At 51.7% G+C, this 17,271-nt stretch overlaps 1 protein-coding gene across 2 annotated transcripts in view; it reads right to left on the bottom strand.

Annotated features, from left to right (window-relative positions):
• Window positions 1-12,292, bottom strand: part of Lmo1 (LIM domain only 1) — a 36,662-nt gene extending 24,370 nt beyond the window's left edge. The window contains exons 1-2 of one of the 2 annotated variants that reach the window (XM_052175321.1): window positions 12,080-12,292; window positions 7,309-7,568 (exon numbers count right to left, since the gene is read on the bottom strand). In XM_052175321.1, the coding sequence (XP_052031281.1) occupies window positions 7,309-7,333 (25 nt within the window). In that variant the 5' untranslated portion in view covers window positions 7,334-7,568; window positions 12,080-12,292. The remainder of the gene's footprint in view (window positions 1-7,308; window positions 7,569-12,079) is intronic. The other variant, XM_052175331.1, reaches the window with a different exon arrangement.
• Window positions 12,293-17,271: the final 4,979 nt, after the last annotated feature.

Genomic DNA, 17,271 nt, shown 5'->3' with positions numbered 1-17,271 from the left:
ACCTAGAGAGCTCCTTCCCATCTCAGGTCTTCCTCAAACAGGCTCCACCTAGAGTTCTCCTCAGCCCCAAGGATAGCAGATGGGAAATGAAGCCAGCAAGTCAGAGAATGAGCTCAGGGCTCCACCGTCAGACCTCCTGGTTTCACAGCCCAGTTCTGACACTAGAAAGCTGTGGGGTCTGGGACCAATCCGCCAGGCTCTTGTATCATGTCTTCTCATCTGTGAAATGAGGATAAGAAGAGAGGCTTCTTCCTAAGGTTGTGATGGGCACTGGATGAGATCAGACAGAGAGGATGCTGGGATGAATGGAAGGCTGGTTCCAAAACTGTCTGATCTCCATACCTCTTTGTATCCATGTCCTTCATGATATAAGCTGCCACCTCCTATCTTCAAGAGCAGAACCTGTGTCCCAACCTCTTGAACCTGGAATGTTTGTGATTTGTTTTTGCCAGTGGAATGTGTCAGAAGTGACAATATCCCCACGCCACACTGGCCTGGAGAAGCCTGGCGTGTATCCAGGCTCTCTAGATCCATCTCTGTCGTGATAAGTAGCCAGGTGACATGCCCAGATGATGAGGGTCCTGAGTCTTGTTACCCCGGCATCTAACTGAGCAGCCACCCTCCAACCTCCAGGTGTGAGTAAGCCCAGCTGAGACCAGAAAAAACTGCCCAGCCTAGCCCAGCCTAAATCTCCAACCCAAAGATCTATAAGCTAAATGAATGTTTATTGTTTCAAGCCGCTGAATTCTGGTTGGTGACGTAGAAATCACTGATACAAAGGCACTGGGCAAGGACTAGTGTTTAGGGTTTAGTAAAACCGAAAGGTGCTGTTATGTTTATGATACCTAAGAACCAAGAAAATCACTCTGCAGAGAAGAAATGTTCCCACAGGCATGAGGCATCACAGCTCATGTTGTTGAGACAAGATACTCAGTGAGTTATCCGAAGTCACACGGCTCTCAACCAGGACTCAGGTCTTCTGCATCATGCTGGGCTGTACTGAAATCATCAGGTCCCTCAGGAAAACCCAGCTGATTCCTAGAAGAAGGGGGCCCCGTAGGCCTTCACACTAGGCATCTGCCCCTGAAACCTGGCTCAGCCTGCTCACCACCTGCTTTTATTTGTCTCTCGCTATATCAGTCCCAGTGGGCTCCTCCCTTAAAACAATCAACACAAGCCAACCAATGAGAGACAAGCTTGTTGCTAGGTGGGTGCTGTCTGTGAGCACAGCTAAATAAGAGGGAATGGCGTGTGGGGCAAGGAGAACGACAGGAGCAAACACTGGGACTACGTGGAATACAAGCCAATGTGGACACATTAGACCTACATTTTTGGTGCAGTGGTTGGGGGTAGCAGTCAGCCTTAGGCAGAATGAATGCCAGGGTGGCAGAGGTCAGCTCTCTCTGGCTGTAATAAGCCCCGGGAGACAGACCGTAGACGGGATGGAAGATGGTAGCAGCAGAAGAGAGCGAGGTAGTTCTAATATCCCACTGAAATACAACCTAGACATGTGCTGAGAAGTCCAGCCATCGACACTCCAGAAAAAGGACCTGTTTTCCCTGCGTACAACTATTTGCCCTGTGGCCGATTCCAAGCTGTTGATGTCATGTTACTGAGCTCAGAGTTGGAAGCAAATGCGCAAAATCAGCTTCTAAAACCACGGTGCCTTCATGGTATGGTAGTATCTTGAATAGGGACCTGCCAGGAGGCCTCATTTTAGAAAGAGTTAGTAAGCCTGGCACTAGAAGGATTCCTGCAGGCCTCAGTGTACCTTAATTTCCATGCAACTCTGATAGGCAGGAAGGCAGGATAGGAGGCTATGTCATACACACATGTGGAACTTCTCAGCTCAAAAAGCCCAGGACAGATGTGTGCCCATTGGCACCTTCTAGGAGGTCTTACATCTGAGAACTGGAAGGGCAGTAGCTGCCTACAACCATAACCAGGATGCCCAGGCCAGCATGCTGTCCCAGTACATCTGATGGTCTGCTCTCAAAGTCATCGTGGCCTGGGACCAGAACAGCAGGCACACCAGCTGGACATGGAAACCAGGAGGCTGCTGAAGCTCTGGGCTCTATCCCTCCACAGAAGCCTGGGCAACTCTCTTGCTTTCTGTTACCTTTAACCTATGCCCCACCCCCATATGGATGGAAGGACTTGGGTGAGTATTCTTGAAGGCTTTTCCCATGGTGACACTTGCCTTGAAGATCCAGACACCAGGAAAAAGTAAAGGCAGTTTGTCTCCCAGTGATGACCAAGAGCCAGGAGGGACAGTGAGGAGGGTCCAGTTCTCATTAGTGGACATGCCACTGGCCTGGGCCTCGGTCTTGTTTCAGACTGTACTGAAACTGAGCAGGGAGCAGAGGTGCCTCGCATGGCCCTGGAGTTTCCTGTTGGTGGAGTGTGTGCACTGACAGTACCTCATTTAATTCTGTTGACAACCTAGGCAGATGGAACTGTCCTCACTGCAGAGGCGAGAGGGTATGGAGGCAAAGCAGCCTCAACACTGGGCAGAACATGGCATACAGAGCAGACATTGCACTAGCAGAGTCCAGCAGAGTGGTAGAGGTTGCAGTAATGCCCCCTGCTCTATCATCTGTCCTAACCAACCCTCGGCCTGCCTAATGCCTTGAGCAGAATGTACTGGGAGGCTCTGTGATCCTGGAGTATTGATCCAAGCAAAATGTTTGACCTCTTTGTTACATAGAGGGAAAGATAGGTTTGCCATGTGTCGGGTACTGTTCAGGTTGGGGGGAGCACCAAATCTTTGAACTTGTGTTTGCTTAGAACTCTAGCAGGGCCCAAGTCATTCGTGGGCACCGCTTTCCCCATTTCCATCACCACAGCTCCATCTTCTATTGAAAGATGGCCTAGCCCACACAGCCACAGCCATTTCCCAACACATGGTGCCTTGAGCAGGCAAGCCCAGTTGAGGCTGCATCTCAGGAGTCTTTCTCCCAGGACCACAGAGGGTCTGCTGGCCACCGACGCTCATCAGCAATCATCCTTCTGAGAGACCAAAGTAAACCACAGCCAAGTCCCGTTCACAGACGCTGAGAGGCTCTTTAAAGAAGGTGGCACTGGGCTGTCACTGGGCCTGACTCCTTTGAGGGAGGGCGTAAGGGAGGAAATGGATTCTCAGAAGAGGTGAGAGGCAGACCCCAGCGTATTTCCATGTGCTAAAAGTATCTTTGTGGAGCAGGGTTAGAAAGAGAGAGCGCCAGGGAGACGGGCAGCTCCCGCAGCCGCGGAGGCCAAGCGGATGGCCATGCCAGCGCCGAGCCCCGGCACGCAAAGGGTGAAGCTTTTAGGCGAGCAGCGGCTAGTGATCTCAGCTTCCCTTGGTCTTAATGCTCCTGAAAGGCTCCCTGTAATTGGGCATCAGTAGTTAATGCAGTATTGACTGCATTACACGCTCCCGTGCCTCCCCTCGCTAATGCCAATTGCATCACCTTGTACAGTCACCAGCTTGCTTAGCCAATAGCCGTTAAAAGCAATCCAAATCATGAATCATATGGGAAACTTTTAGCAAGACACCGCCATCCAAGGAGACAATTTACAGTTGAGTTAATCTGGGTACATTAGTGAGACATGGATTCTGGACGACAGACCAATTTATGTTGTTTCCCTGTCCCCCATCCCCCTTAGTCCTCTGTGTGGGCGAATGAATGGAAGAGCAGGGGAACTGAGCGGAACACCTGCCTCTTCGCTCAGTGTTCCAGGAGGGGTGGGGGCGCCCCATCTTCACAGACTCTCCTTCTGCAGGCTGGCTGCATTTGTGCAGAGGGAACAGTGACGGTCCTGCTGCTCGGGATGTGTGGCGCCTCCCTCCCAGCAGTGGCGGCTGTGAAGCTGGCTATGGCAAGTGTGGACGAAGATCCTGCCAAGCACTAGGTGAATGCCAGGTGAAGTCCCCACCCCACCGTCCATGCCAGGTCCTTACTAGCCCTTAGCAGGCTATCGTATCCACTGGGCTAGGGTCTCGGCCACGGAACAATACTGTGGCCTACTCCCAGTCTCCATCTCCACAGCCAGGAAGGCCAAGGCCACACTACTCTCTGTGGTCTAAGGCATGATGGGACAGACCAGGAGGTCCTGCTGGCAGCAACCCCACAGACAAACTGAGTCAGCTTCGAGGCTGTGTTCCTAGCAGTCATTAACAATTGAAGACTCCACTGTCTGGTCCCCCCCAACCCGGCTTCACTTCTCCTTAAGCATTTTTTTTACTTATTAAAAAAATGCTCTGGGAATCATGTCTGCTGTTTAGTTCCACAATGTGCCTGCTGCTTCCTGTGGTCACCCAAGCCATCCTGCTGGGCTTTTACAGAGGCCTTTTAGACCCAGAGCAGCCCTGCTCCAGCATGCATTTGGGAGCATGCTGGCACTCCCAGCTGGGTGCCCTCCGCATCCTCTCATCCAGGCCTCCACAGCTCAAGCTCTTACTCTTCAGTTTGGTCTCCACTGGGCTGGGGGCGTGGGAGGTGCGCGGGAGGGAGTCCTCCGTCAGTGAAGGTCAAATTTGATTTGCAGGGTTCAGGGAAGGAGTTTCTTTGCTCCCCTAGGACTTTTGTCTCCCAGGCCCACACTCAAACTCCATAGTCTGGTGCCAGCCCAAGCTAGAGGTGCCAGGGGAAGGGCTATTTTTCCAGGAGTTGGGGGAGCTCACCACCCCTTTTGCTGAAGGGAGCCCCACAGCATTTCGAGAGCCTGAACCCGGAGTTCCAGTAAAGTGGAGATAGCTAGGCCAAGAGCAAGCGTCCAAATGAAAGCAATTAATCTTAAAACCCGAAGTTTAACCATTTGCAAAACAGATTTTTCTGTCTCTGTGGTGACCCTTCACTGCTCGACCTAATGCATCACTTTATTAATAATGCACTGTGCTTAAAAGCAAAAAAAAAAATTTTTTTTTCTGACGATTCAATACTTCAGAAAGTCTCTTAAACCCGTTGCTAGGGCAAAACGATTGATATTTTATTATCTTTCAGAAGTGCAACATGAAAGCCCTGCAGCCCAGCAGAGCGAGGGCTTTGGTCCTCTGCAGCTGGCAGACCCGACTTCAACCAGAGGAGCCCAGCCTCTCTCAACAAGATGCTGTCGGGTACAAAAAAGGTGTTGGGGGAGACTGAAGGGAGGCCCAGGGCCTGCTGCTGCAGACAATGGGTGCTCTGTGCAGCAGAGGAACACACCCCTAGGGCCCAGGGCACCACATCTGCCATGTGGTTCAGGCGGCTGCATTCTGGGAGGGCAAAAGTGTGTATGAAGTTAGGCAGTAGGCATGGAGAGCCAGGTGAGTGTACACACAGCGTTTCTTCATTCCCCAATGCAGATGCCACCTTCAGAAACCCGGCCACCTGCTTTCCTCATGTTGTCATGGGCCCCAGAGACCAGTAGTACCAATGGTGAAGGGCACCATATTATTTGGCTTACAGGTTGGAGATGAAATAACGTCTTGAGCTCCCCTCTGTAGTTCTGGTGAGGACCAGAGGAATCATATGCCCATGAGATCCAGATACACAGCAAGTCTGAAGGCTCCAGACAGCCAGTCCCTTTAGTATTATCCCCAGAGCCCAAGCCATTCTAGGGCAGATCGTGGGCAGAGGTGGAAATGCCATCTTGCCAACATATAATCTTCCTAGACTGAGGGCTCCCTCATACAAAACTCCACAGTCTTCTGGGTTCTTGGCTTAGACCTGGGGATCTGAGCATGTGGAGTAACTTTGGCTAAAGATGCATCCTGCCTTCCACATGCTTCTCATAGTGACAGTTCCTGTAGATAATCAAGAGAGAACTCTGGAGCTGGGCACGACTGATCTGAAGTAACACAGGGTAAGGAATTACTGATGAAAACAGCTAAATCAGGGAGAGAGAGACTCTTCTCTCCCTGACTGGCTTGACCCCAGACCTCTCCTTCTCCTTGCATTCTACATCTAACAGGAGCAGCCCAGCACTCTGAGGGCCTCCTGGAGCTCCGGGGTCTATGAACAGGGGAGAACGTGCTGGAGAGGCTATCCTCCAGTCAGCCCAGGATCCTCTAGATCCCCTTTAGCTCTTCCTCCACTCATGCCAAGGGCCTGTCTTTGAGGACTTATCAGCCCTATGTCTTCCCTGCACACATCCACCTAGGTTGGACATTCTAAAGGCCTTTTATTTCTCATACCCCAGAAGGTATAGTTAGTCTGGGACAGCTGCATGAGACAGCAACCAACTGAACATAGGTATGACCTTGAACAAGTCACTTAAGTTTCAGTTTCCAGCAGTAGTCATGGCAACCATGTCTCAGTGGACAGAATGGAGGATTCCTGGGGATGTCCCATTACTCCAAGCCTTTCCAGTCCCCACCCAATGGCATTAACAGCAGGTTTGCCAACAATCTGCTCACCTTTCCCTACAGCACCTATAGAACACAGAGAGGACCCGAGGGGCATCCTGGGGCAACCACCCCTGGACCTGGTGCCTGTCTTAGGTCACAGGACACAGGCTGTGTTTTACCTTCAAGACAGTTGGGATTCCCCCAACCTTCTAGGCCACTTAGTGCAAGGCACTCCCAAACAAAAATGACTTCAGGGTCTAGGAGACCACCTGCTATGGTCTACAGCCATGTGACCTCTCTGCGCCTCTTGAATGCACAGGCTCTTGACCACACATCCAGACCACCCTCAAACCACTTCCTCTGGAGTGCTACTGGCCCATGGCGGGACAATTCCCCTAGCTCAAACTCCTGTCTTCACAATCAAGGAGACATGAGATAGAGGCCATCACAGGAGATGTCCCTCTCACCAAATCATGCTGGTGGGCGGCTCCCCCCCCCCCCGCCCCCAGGACCCAGTTGGCCTTCCCCTCTTGGGCTTGCATCCCGGCTTTTGCGAGGTCCTCCCGCGCTCTCGCTCGCCCCCAAGCTCTCTATGTAGTTCCTTTCTCCCTGAAGCTGCTGATTTGCTGGGCACTCAGCGCCTCTCGGGTTACGCGGCGGGCGCGGGGGTGATGGCTGCGGTGAGCAAGGAGCAGCCGCAGAGACCAAACGCTCAGCACCAAGCGCCAGGGCTAGGAGACCAGAGGGCACTCTGAACCTCCACGACACCCCGCGGCGAATCGCCCCGCCCCGCCCGCCAGTCCGGAGATCAGGAGACCTAGGGGGCGCGAGGCCAGGAGCTCGCCCACCCCACCCGGGTCCGTCCTCCCGCCCCGGGTCGCCCGCGGGCTCCACAACCCGGCGTGGCCCCGCGTCTGTGTCCCTGAGTCCCGGTGCGTGGCATCCCGTGCGCTGCGGTGAAGGCATTGGGGGCGTCGGGACCCCTGCCGGCCACCTACCGTCCTCCTTGTCCAGCACCATCATCTCGGGCGCTCCGTGTCCAGCCGCTGCTCGGCTCGGCCGGGAAAAGGGCGCCGACTCCGGGCGCGCTTCGGCTGGGCGGCCGGTCCTCCGGCAGCAAGCGGGCTCTAATTACCCGCTTGTCCGGCTCTTAACCTAGATTGCACTCAGCTAGAATTACATTCAGGAGTGAAGCACTTCGCAGATACAAAAGCAGTCTCACCTACTTTTGTGCCTCAGAATTGCAAGGAACTACGAACTGCAATTTAGAGAGAAAGAGAGAGAGGGAGAGAGAAGGGGAAAGAGAGGATCAGAGCCGTTTCTTTGATTCTCACCTTCTAAATGGCTCAATTTGCCCAGTATAATCTGTCTTAATGTAATTGCATTTGATAGCTCATAACCCTGGCTCTGGCAACGACACAGCTTTCAGCCTCATAAAGTGTTTTCCCCTCGGATTTAATCTGAATCTCAATCTGAAATTATATTCAAAGAGATGGGGGAATCTCGGCGGCCGACTCCCGCTGCCTTTCTCCCTCAATGTATGAGGTTTGCACTCCTGCTACTGAATAAATGCACACATTTCCCGAGGCCCCCCCTCCCTGCCGGGTTAATGGGGAGTGGAGACGCGCGGTTGCCCAGCTCTGCAGCGCCACCTGGAGGTTTCTCTGCTCCAGCTCCGCGAATGACTCCTATGGGTACCAGGGTTTCTTCCTGGTCTCCCCATGTCAGTCCGGTGGGCCCGCCTGCCCCAAGCCCTTCAACCCTGGTTTCTGTTTCCTCATAGGAAAGCTATTTCTCTAATCATGACTGCTCTTTACCAGCTCTGCCTAAGGTTTCTAGTGGATTCTATAGTTGTTTGGCAAAGTTAATTCCTCTGCAGGACACAAAATTCCTCCTGTGAGTCTTACAGTGACTGTCCCTGATCACAGTGGTGTCATGCTACTCCTATCCACTGTGCAGAGGGAGAATCCTGTCTCAGCTTCTCTCTGAACAAGTATAGCTGTTTGAATGCGTTTTTTTTCTTCTGCAAATATTTATTGAGCACTTACTATGTACCACACACTATTCTAAGGCACTGGTTATTGGCAGAAAAGATTCTGTTGTGGAGCTGACAATTCTTACTCACCTAGCATGAAGGAAAACAGGTCCAATGCCCCTCCTCCTAGACTCTGCTTCCCTAAAAACCCTGACCAGGCTGCCTACTCCAGGAAGGCCATCTACTTTTAAACCCCGAAGTGTTCTCTGACCCCCATCCCAGATATTCTAGAGCTCAAAAATGGGAGTGAAAATTATGACTTTCAGCTCAAGGAGGGCTCCAGACACCTATGTTAGGAGCTCGGTCCTGGCAGTTGCTGAGGACTTGATTCTGGCAAGATGTAGGAAGCCAAGACTCCTGGGCAGCTATCAGGTGGGAATCTATCCATTTGTTGCCAATTAACAAATAGCAGATCTGGAAAGTCACTTTTCTTTTTTTGCCTCAGTTTCCCTGTTTTTGTTGATTCGGGTTTTTTTTTTTTTTTTGGAAACAAAATTTCTCTGTGCAGCCTGTCCTGGAACTCACTCTGTAGATTAGGCTGGCCTTGAACTCACAAAGATCTGCCTGCATCTGCTTCCCAAGTGCTGGGATTAAAGGCATACTCCCAGCTCAGTTTTCCTGTTTATGAACTAGTCACATCTGTTCTTACTCTAAAGGTGCCGCAGAAAAGCATATGAAAGGTAACTGTGGTGCTCCAGACAGTGTGGGGTGGGGTGCTACCTCATACACAGGAGACCAAAAGGCAGGCCTTGCCCTTTCCATCCTCAGAGGCCCCCATACTGTAAAGGAGCATGGGGTGGGAGTGCAGCCCTTCCTCACTCGAGGCAGGAAAGTCAGGCTTTGAGGCGACTGAAGAGCAGCTGTTTCTAATGAGATGCCTCATTCGAAGCTCAGAGGGTTTCGCTTTCCCCTTCATCTTGAATACTTAATCCTAATAGTCCTTGAGTATATTTGATGTTAAATATATCATTTTCCTCAGACTCACGGTCCCTCAGGACTGCAAGCTTGATCTCTCCCCTGCCACTGCAGCCAGAGCTGTGCCCTCAAGGTGTGAGGGGACGCTTCATTGTGGCTGCCCCCCTGCCCAGCTGGTACAGCCTTCCCCCACCCCCACCCCCCACTCTGAACCAGGGCCAATCAATGTAGCCAGTGCAGGGCCTGGCAAGGGCAGGGTCTTGAAGAATTATCTCTGGGTTATCTGGAGACATAAGGCCTGTAGTCTTGCTGCTGATCTCCAGGGACCTATGCCTTGCTTTGGGGTCCTGACCCACAAATCAGGACTCAGTCAGCTTGGATCACATTCCTACTCTCTTGTCTGAAGCCCCACTCATGCCAGCTTCCACAATACCCATCAGGCAGCCACTTGGCCAACATCCCCTTGAGGAACCAGGACTCCTGCTTCCCAAGCCTGAGGCACAAGGCAGTGAGCTACAGAAGCCGCCAGGGCACGTCCGCAGGGAAGTGGTGCTGTGTGTGAAGGCTGCTTGCCCCCACAGGTGGCTCCTCGATGCCCTAGCTATGAGCATGGTCCCCTAATTCGTTCTGAAGAGAGAACCCCAGAACTAAGTGGAAGTGCTGCCCAGCAAGTCTCCGGGGGTTAGGAAGAAGCCAGATGTGAGTTTGACTTGTAGGGTGGCCTCTCTTAAACTCATAGGTGGGCCCCGCCCTCCTGTCCTCCCCACCCCAGGCACTGACAGGTCCTGGGACACACCAATGGTGTCTGAATGGAATCCTTAGATGCCCTGGGGCCGGGAGAGACAGTTTTCGCTCCACGCATTCCACAGGTGGTGAACCAGAGATCTCACTTCAACACACCAAAACTGCTCCTAAATGCCCCCCAAATGCCTCTGGGGACAGCCAGGGGACACCCGTCAGCCAGTCCCCGACATTTCTAGGAAGAGAATGGGGGTGGCTGCTAGCTGCCTCACATATTTCTGAACAGGTCCCAGCAGTTCATCCTTGTACCTGGCAGAAACATCTAAAGAAAGAGGTTCCTGCATTAGGGGTTGGGGGTGGGGCAGTTTTACTTGATGCCTAAGGTCCCAGGCAGATTAGATAGTCCAGAACTCCTCAGAGGCTGGGCTGCATGCCTGAGCCCAAGGGCATTCCTCCCAGCACAGTGAAGAGGTCTCCAAGATGGGTGACACAGTGGCCAAGTGGTGACTGGAAAGGTATTTCAGGGTGACAAGCACCCTTTCCCTGTGTACATGATAGTTACAGGACAGAGTAAACCAGTATTTGCAGTGACATCAGCATGCCTGCTGGCCAGGTTCTGATGCCCTGCCTTTCCACTACATACACAAAAGCAGCCAATGCACAGGAATTTGCAACCAGCTTATAGTGGAGAAGTGCACTGTCGGCAAACTCCCTCTTTGGGATTCTAGAGAGCCAAGAGAGGCCTTCTCAGAAACTGCAGTCATAAACTGTTAGGCCTCAGAAAGGCCTAAGCCAAATCTGCACAAATCTACCACGCCCCTCAATGAGAGCCACCCCACCCCTGTACACGACTCCCCCCACCCCGCCCCCAACAGCTGCGGGGTTAGGAGGACCCAGGTCTGCCCTAAGACTCAGGGATTCCCTATGCTACCAGACTTACTATGCTAAAACAGATTGCCCTAGACAACCCAGGACAATCCATCACCATAGGGGAGATGGTAGGATAAGACAAGTAATTAATGGGACCAAAGAGGAGACCAGACAGACAGACAGACAGACAAACCCTCTTCCTGGTGATTAGCAGCTTCCAACTCTAGATTTCTGAGTCTCCTGTCCTACTATGTCATACTCTAGGCATGACTGAGGATGGGACAGAAATGACTTCTTGAGATGCCTACAGTGCAGGTAGGGGGAGGGGTGGGAGAGGTAACAGTTAAGCAGTCTTGGGGGCGAGGGCTCCTTAAGAAAAGGAATATGATCCAGACCAGCCTGGGTTACACTGTCAGCTCTGGATCAGCCTGGGCTGCAGAGCAAGGCTCTCTCAACTATCCTGAGTTCCCCCAACCCCAACACACCTGGCCAAAAATGAGAGAAAAATGAGATTCCTAATACAAAGAGATCTGATAACAGTAGGAGACCCCAAAGACCCCCGAACTTCTCTTGCCTAGTCCACCGTCTATTCTAACCAGCAGGACACTTGCTAACATAGTCTGGGTGAACTGGTGACATGCAGCCTCCCAGCCCTGCAGGGGGCCAAGACAACACCACCCACCAAGTAGGCCCTGAAGTCCCAGATCCCAGGTGCAAGGCTGAGAGGGCCCAAGGACCAAGCTAGTTAGAATACTAGCTTCACCAGTCAAGTTCTCTGAGCAACCCCGCGGGGGTCCCTTTCACACCATGGTATGAAAATACTCTAGGAGGCCCAGAGAGTGGCCGGGCGATGGGTACAACCACAACCGGGAAGCCCGCACCCCATGGGTCTCTGCTCCGGATGCATGCCATGGGGCAGGAGTGAGAAAGTTCCCAGCTGCAGTGTGCTCAGCTAACAGGCTCCAGGATGCGCGCCGGGTGGGGAAAAGACTTCCTCATCCCGGCGAGGAACACGGGGCGGCGCAGACAGAGCCTGGCACCTTCGACACACACTCACACACACAGGGCACACGTCCAGCTTCCGAGCTTCCGGGAAGCCGCCAACTGGCTCCAAGCAGCGGTCTAGACCGGTGCCTGGGCCTCTGTCACCGGGATGGAGATGGCCTTGGCAGAGCCCGCGCTGTTCCCAAGTGTCCCTAGGCACCTACCGTCCTCTTGGTCCAAAACCATAGTCCCCAGGCGGCTCCAGCCGGGTGCAGGCGGAGGATGCAAAGGGACTCGCGGCTCGGACTGTCGCCAACGGGGCGCCTGCGCTGCTTTCCGCGGTCGCGCGTGGGCCCCGCGCCCCGCGGCCGCCGACGAGGGCGGACGGAGCGGCGCCCGGAGCGCAGCGCCGCGGGCGGGCAGGGCGCGCGGGAGGAGCGAGCGAGGGCGCGGCGTGCTCAGGGGCGGGCGCCGGGCGGGGCCGCAGCCGCGTGGGCTGAGCAACTGGGACCCGGCCCGAGCCAAGCGGGAGCCTGAACCCGAGCTGGGGCCCGGAGCCCGGGCCGGAGCAGCCGCCGCAGCCGCGCGCTAGGGTTCCCTCTTGCAGTCTGCTGCGCTCGCTCTCACCAGAGTGCAGCTTGCATTTCCCAGGGCCCCTCAGACTCCCCTGTTAATTAAATCAATTCATTATGCTCAGATCTGATTAGCGGCCCTTCCCCCCCTTTGAATCAATTATTCAATACACAAACATAATTGCTTGGGCCAGAGGTGCCCGCCATTAGCTTATTTAACTCCAAGGACACTAATTACCCGCAGGGCACGGGAACTTTTCTCATTAATTCTGACAAAACACAAAAGCACAGCCAGAGTGTGTGCTTGTGAGGGACTCTGTGCATGTGTGTGTGCCTGTGTGACCGCATGCCTGAGTGAGGGATTGTGGGGTGGTGGGCTGCTGAGACAGCTTCTGACCAGTGGGGAAGGTGGCATTTGTGCCATCACATGTGAGAGTGTGCAATTTTCAACGGAAGAACGTCCTGGTGTAAGTGTGGGACTCCAACTCCGTGTGTGTTGAGCTGGTTGTGTTCTGGGACTATGGACTAAGGTTAGAGACCCAGCACAGGAATGCAGAGTGCTTCTTCTGAGTATGACTTTGAGAATGCAACTCCCTGCCACACTAGCCCCTCCTTTTCCATTGTAGCCCAGCTACAAACCTGGAAAGCACTGACTACAAAAGAGAAACCAGGCAGAGGCGGGGGCGGGGGCGGGGAGGGGGTGCAGGGGGCGGCGAGGATGGAATGGGTGAAGCTGGAGCCAGCCTAGTCCACAATCTCTAACCCCTCCCCAGTCACCTGCTCCTGCACAGACTGAGCTTTGCCACATGCACCCTCAAGTTCCCACCCCACCTGACCCCTTACTCCTTTCCCCCTCATACAATACTACCCTCATGCTTCTATGTAACATAAAAGCCCCCACTCACACATATGCTTGTCACCGGGGTAGTTCTACCCATCCCATCCTCGTTTTCCTCCAGTCTCAAAGCTGGAGAAAGGGTGTGCTAGTGATGGACCAACTGTACATTTTACCTCCCAGGAAATCTCTATTGAGGGAGCCAGGGAGAGAGCCCACAGAGGCAGGGACACAGAGGGTAATTGATTCCCCCAAATTAGGTTTCTGCTTTCCAAAGACTGGTATTGTTCGAGTTCTCAATGTGCACAGAGGTATTGAAGATTTCCTTTTTGTTTCCTCGGGCAATGAATGAGCTTAATCCATTTGGCTTTTATAAATCAGGAAACTAATATTCACTCCTTCCATGGAGGCTTAAAAAATTTAATTGGTGAGTGGGGGGGGGCGCTTAGTAGCCCTTATGCTGTACTCAAGCCCCCACTTATCAAAACACATTCTGATGGAGGGGTGGGGAGAATAGGCAGAGTCACACTGGCCCCCCTTCCCCCTCCATCTTTATACATGGTCTCAAAGTATCTGGGAAAGTTTCTGAAATTATTGCACAAATTACGTTCAATTTAGTGATGAAAAGAAGGTTGTTCAGAGGGTGCCTCCAAATTGGCTGCTTAGATCCCCGGTGGTGCCGAGGCCCTGGGTGCAGCCATGGCGTGGAAGGTTTGCCAATTCTTTCTTCTCTCCATCCTAAGTAGCTCCAGATTATCATCTTCCTGATGCCAAATGTTTGTTACCTTGTGCCTTTCCTGCTCTGGCAATCTTTTAGGGCAGGGGCAGGGAGGGGCGTTAGTGCACAGAGTTGGCTCAGCAAGTAAAGGCAGTTACAGCCAAGTCTGGCAACCGGGGTTGGATCCTGGGGACCCATACGGCTGAAGAAGAAAATGAACTCTTGTTGGTGGTCCGTTGACCTCCATGACATGTGTTTGCTGCCCTACCAACTAAATAAATAAACGTGATTTTAAATTTTAAATAATCTTTCCTCATGCATGTATATGTGTTCCTGTATGTTTGTGTGCACCTGCAGGTGTGTGTGTGCGTGTGTGTGAGTGCTCGTACACACATAGGTGCAGTGTATATGTCAGTTGACTCACACATATGGAGACCAGAAGGCAATCTCAGATATTGTAGTGGTTTGAGTAGGACTCATGTATTTGAATGCTTGCCCCACAGGGAGTGGCACTATTAGGAGACATGGCCTTGTTAGAGGAAGTATGTCACTGTGGGGGTGAGCATTGAGGTCTCATATATTCAAGCTACATTCCGTGTGGCTCTCAGTCACTTCTGCTACCTGAGGACCAAGATGTGGAACTCTCAGCTCCTTCTCCAGCACTGTGTCAGCCTCCATGCTCCCACGGCTGTAATAGACTGAATCGCTAAAACTGTAAGCCAGCCCGAATTAAATGTTTTCCTTTATAAAAGTTACTGTAGTCATGGTGTCTCTTCTCTTAAGGAAGACAGATGTCATCCCCAAGAATACTGTCCTGTCCTCTGTTGACACAATGTCTCAACAATTAGACTAGACTGGCTGACCACTGAGCCCCAAGGACTCTTCTGTCTCTGATTCCTAGCTCTTATAACTCAGGTCCCCAGGCTTGTGAGGCAAGGACTGACCAACTGAGCTATCTCACCAGGCCCCTGCTCAGACTTCCCAGGCTTATCTATAGATAAACTTGGATATGCTTAACCTATCAGTTTAGGCTGGGGACACAGCACCACCGCCACGCCCCTGGTTGTCAGATGACTGGTGTCTGAGTTTGGAGACGTGGGGGATGAGGTCAGAGTTCAGCTCTCGATTCTGATTTCTTGAGCTGCAAATTTCAAAATGGAGTTTCAGGGGAAGAACACCAAGTTTTTCCCAGGACGTCAAAGGGATAGACTGGGACCAGAGCCCAACAGTTTATTTCTTTTGCAGGCCCAATCTGCGAGACTCTCTCTATTTAGTTCTCTCTGTGGCCAGTCAGGGCCACTACCTAAAACTGATCCTAGCTGTTCTTTATACTTAAACATCTGGTGAACGGGAGCAATTGGGACCCCAAACTCTACCCTTCACTCCCTAAGCCGTGTGCATGGCACAGGCTGCACCTACTCCAAGAAGAAAATGTATCTTTTGATAATTTATACAAAGTACCATATGGGCTAGCATGGAGGAGTCTGCATGAGGCCCCAGCCTCTTTACCACCATCCTGATTCTGGAAAGAGCCTGTATGAACCTTAAGGGAGCACCTTAGAGAAAAGAGAGAGACAGAGGGAGGCACACATGCACAGAAAGAGGGAGACAGGGAGGGAGACGGAGACTGAGACCGAGATGTAAAATACCAACTAATACTGCATGTTGATGATGCAAAGAGCCAGCCCCATCTTGCATTTGTTCACAGGCCCTCTCCCTGTCTTCCTTCTCTTAGATTCTTTATATCCTCTCTTCCAAGATGTCCTCTGGGTCTTAACAAGTGACAGAAATGTGCTGTTTAGGGCTGAGTCAATTTTTGTGTGAGGCACCAAATCTTGATGAAAGATACTAAACTTAGTTCCTAGCTGGGACCAGGATGTTACCTGGCCTGCCATGACAGCTGAGGCCCCCATAGCATGGAGTGAGAGTAATGGGGAGAGGCAATGTCCTAGACCAGGCTGCAAGGCCCTCGCTTGGTGGAAGCCAAGCTTCAGAGGTGCTGGTAGGCTGAAAAGGGGACAGTGGTGACAATAAGAAACTGGGTCACTAGGGACTCTTGTGCTACTTTGTAAACCTCTAGTAATACAGCTGTCCCTGAAAGCTAAGGTGCCACCTTGCTGGGCCAAGATGGAAAAGAGAAGGAAGGGGTCAGTAACATGGTGGCACTGGCTGCTCTCACTGTAGGAGACATCCATCCTCCTCGCTCGTCAATCCCACCTCTCAGACTTTGGGTTGTCAGGAAATTACTCTCTGGAACTTGAAATCTAGTGGTGTCCAGAGGGGACTTGAGCTGTGCACATAAACATTTTTTAAATGTCTTGTCCGATGTGGAGAAGATTATCCTGGAAAGGAGAACTGGAGCAACAGAATTTGGGGTAAATTATTGTAACTGTAAGACTAGTACTTGGCATGTATACAGTCTTTATGTTCCAATCTGTTTTACTTGCACAACAGGCATGATGGGAAAGGCGTTGTCAGTGAGAATGGACCAGAGCAACAACAAGAGAGCAGGCCCAGTGCCCGCTGCTCCTGGTGGCAATGGAGCTGCCTGAATCTGTACGTTATAGAGAAGAGAGTGAGGAGAGTGAATTTCCCTACTGCAAAACAGATTGTCTGAGTAAGTTAAAAAATAAAATACAACCAAATGCTGTTTACAAGAAATTCTCCCAAAACAAGGTGACAAAAAAGACTGAAAATAAAGCAAGGGGCGAAAACTGTGCAAGCAAATGCAAGCAGCGAGGGGGTAGAAACAGCAACATTAATGTCAAACAAAGCAAACTCTGAGGCTAAATGCACAAACGGCTCGAAAATGAATGCATACACTCTGGAGTTGCTTCTGAATCAAAAATAAGATCAAACCCGAAATAGAAATCATCTAAGAATGGAAATGACAACAGTATACCATGCAGAACCTGTGAGACTCGGCTGTGGTCAGAGGGGAAATCTATACCCTGAAATGCTTTTAATATCAAAAAGAAAATAGGATATGGAGGGAGGAAGACTTAAAATGTAAGCTCTATATACATAATATAAGAAGTTAGAAACAAAGACAGACAAAGGCCTTCTACATAGGTCAGCTAGTCAAGGTGTTAGCTTCCAAGCCCAAGGGCCTGGTTCAGAGAAGACAGAGAACTGACTCCCACACGTGTTCTCTGACCTCTACATGTGCATTGAGGCATTCCCTTTCCTCCACCTCCAATAACAAATGCAATTAAATATTTCTACAAAAGAAAAAGTACAAGGAAGTCCATAAAGGAAATCAATCAAGTTAAAGTTAGAAAGTGAGATTTT

Source organism: Apodemus sylvaticus, chromosome 1 (assembly GCF_947179515.1).
Source record: "Apodemus sylvaticus chromosome 1, mApoSyl1.1, whole genome shotgun sequence".
NCBI lineage: Eukaryota > Metazoa > Chordata > Mammalia > Rodentia > Muridae > Apodemus > Apodemus sylvaticus.
The sequence above is the reverse complement of the archived record's forward strand: the minus strand, read 5'-3'. Positions and strand labels throughout refer to the sequence as shown.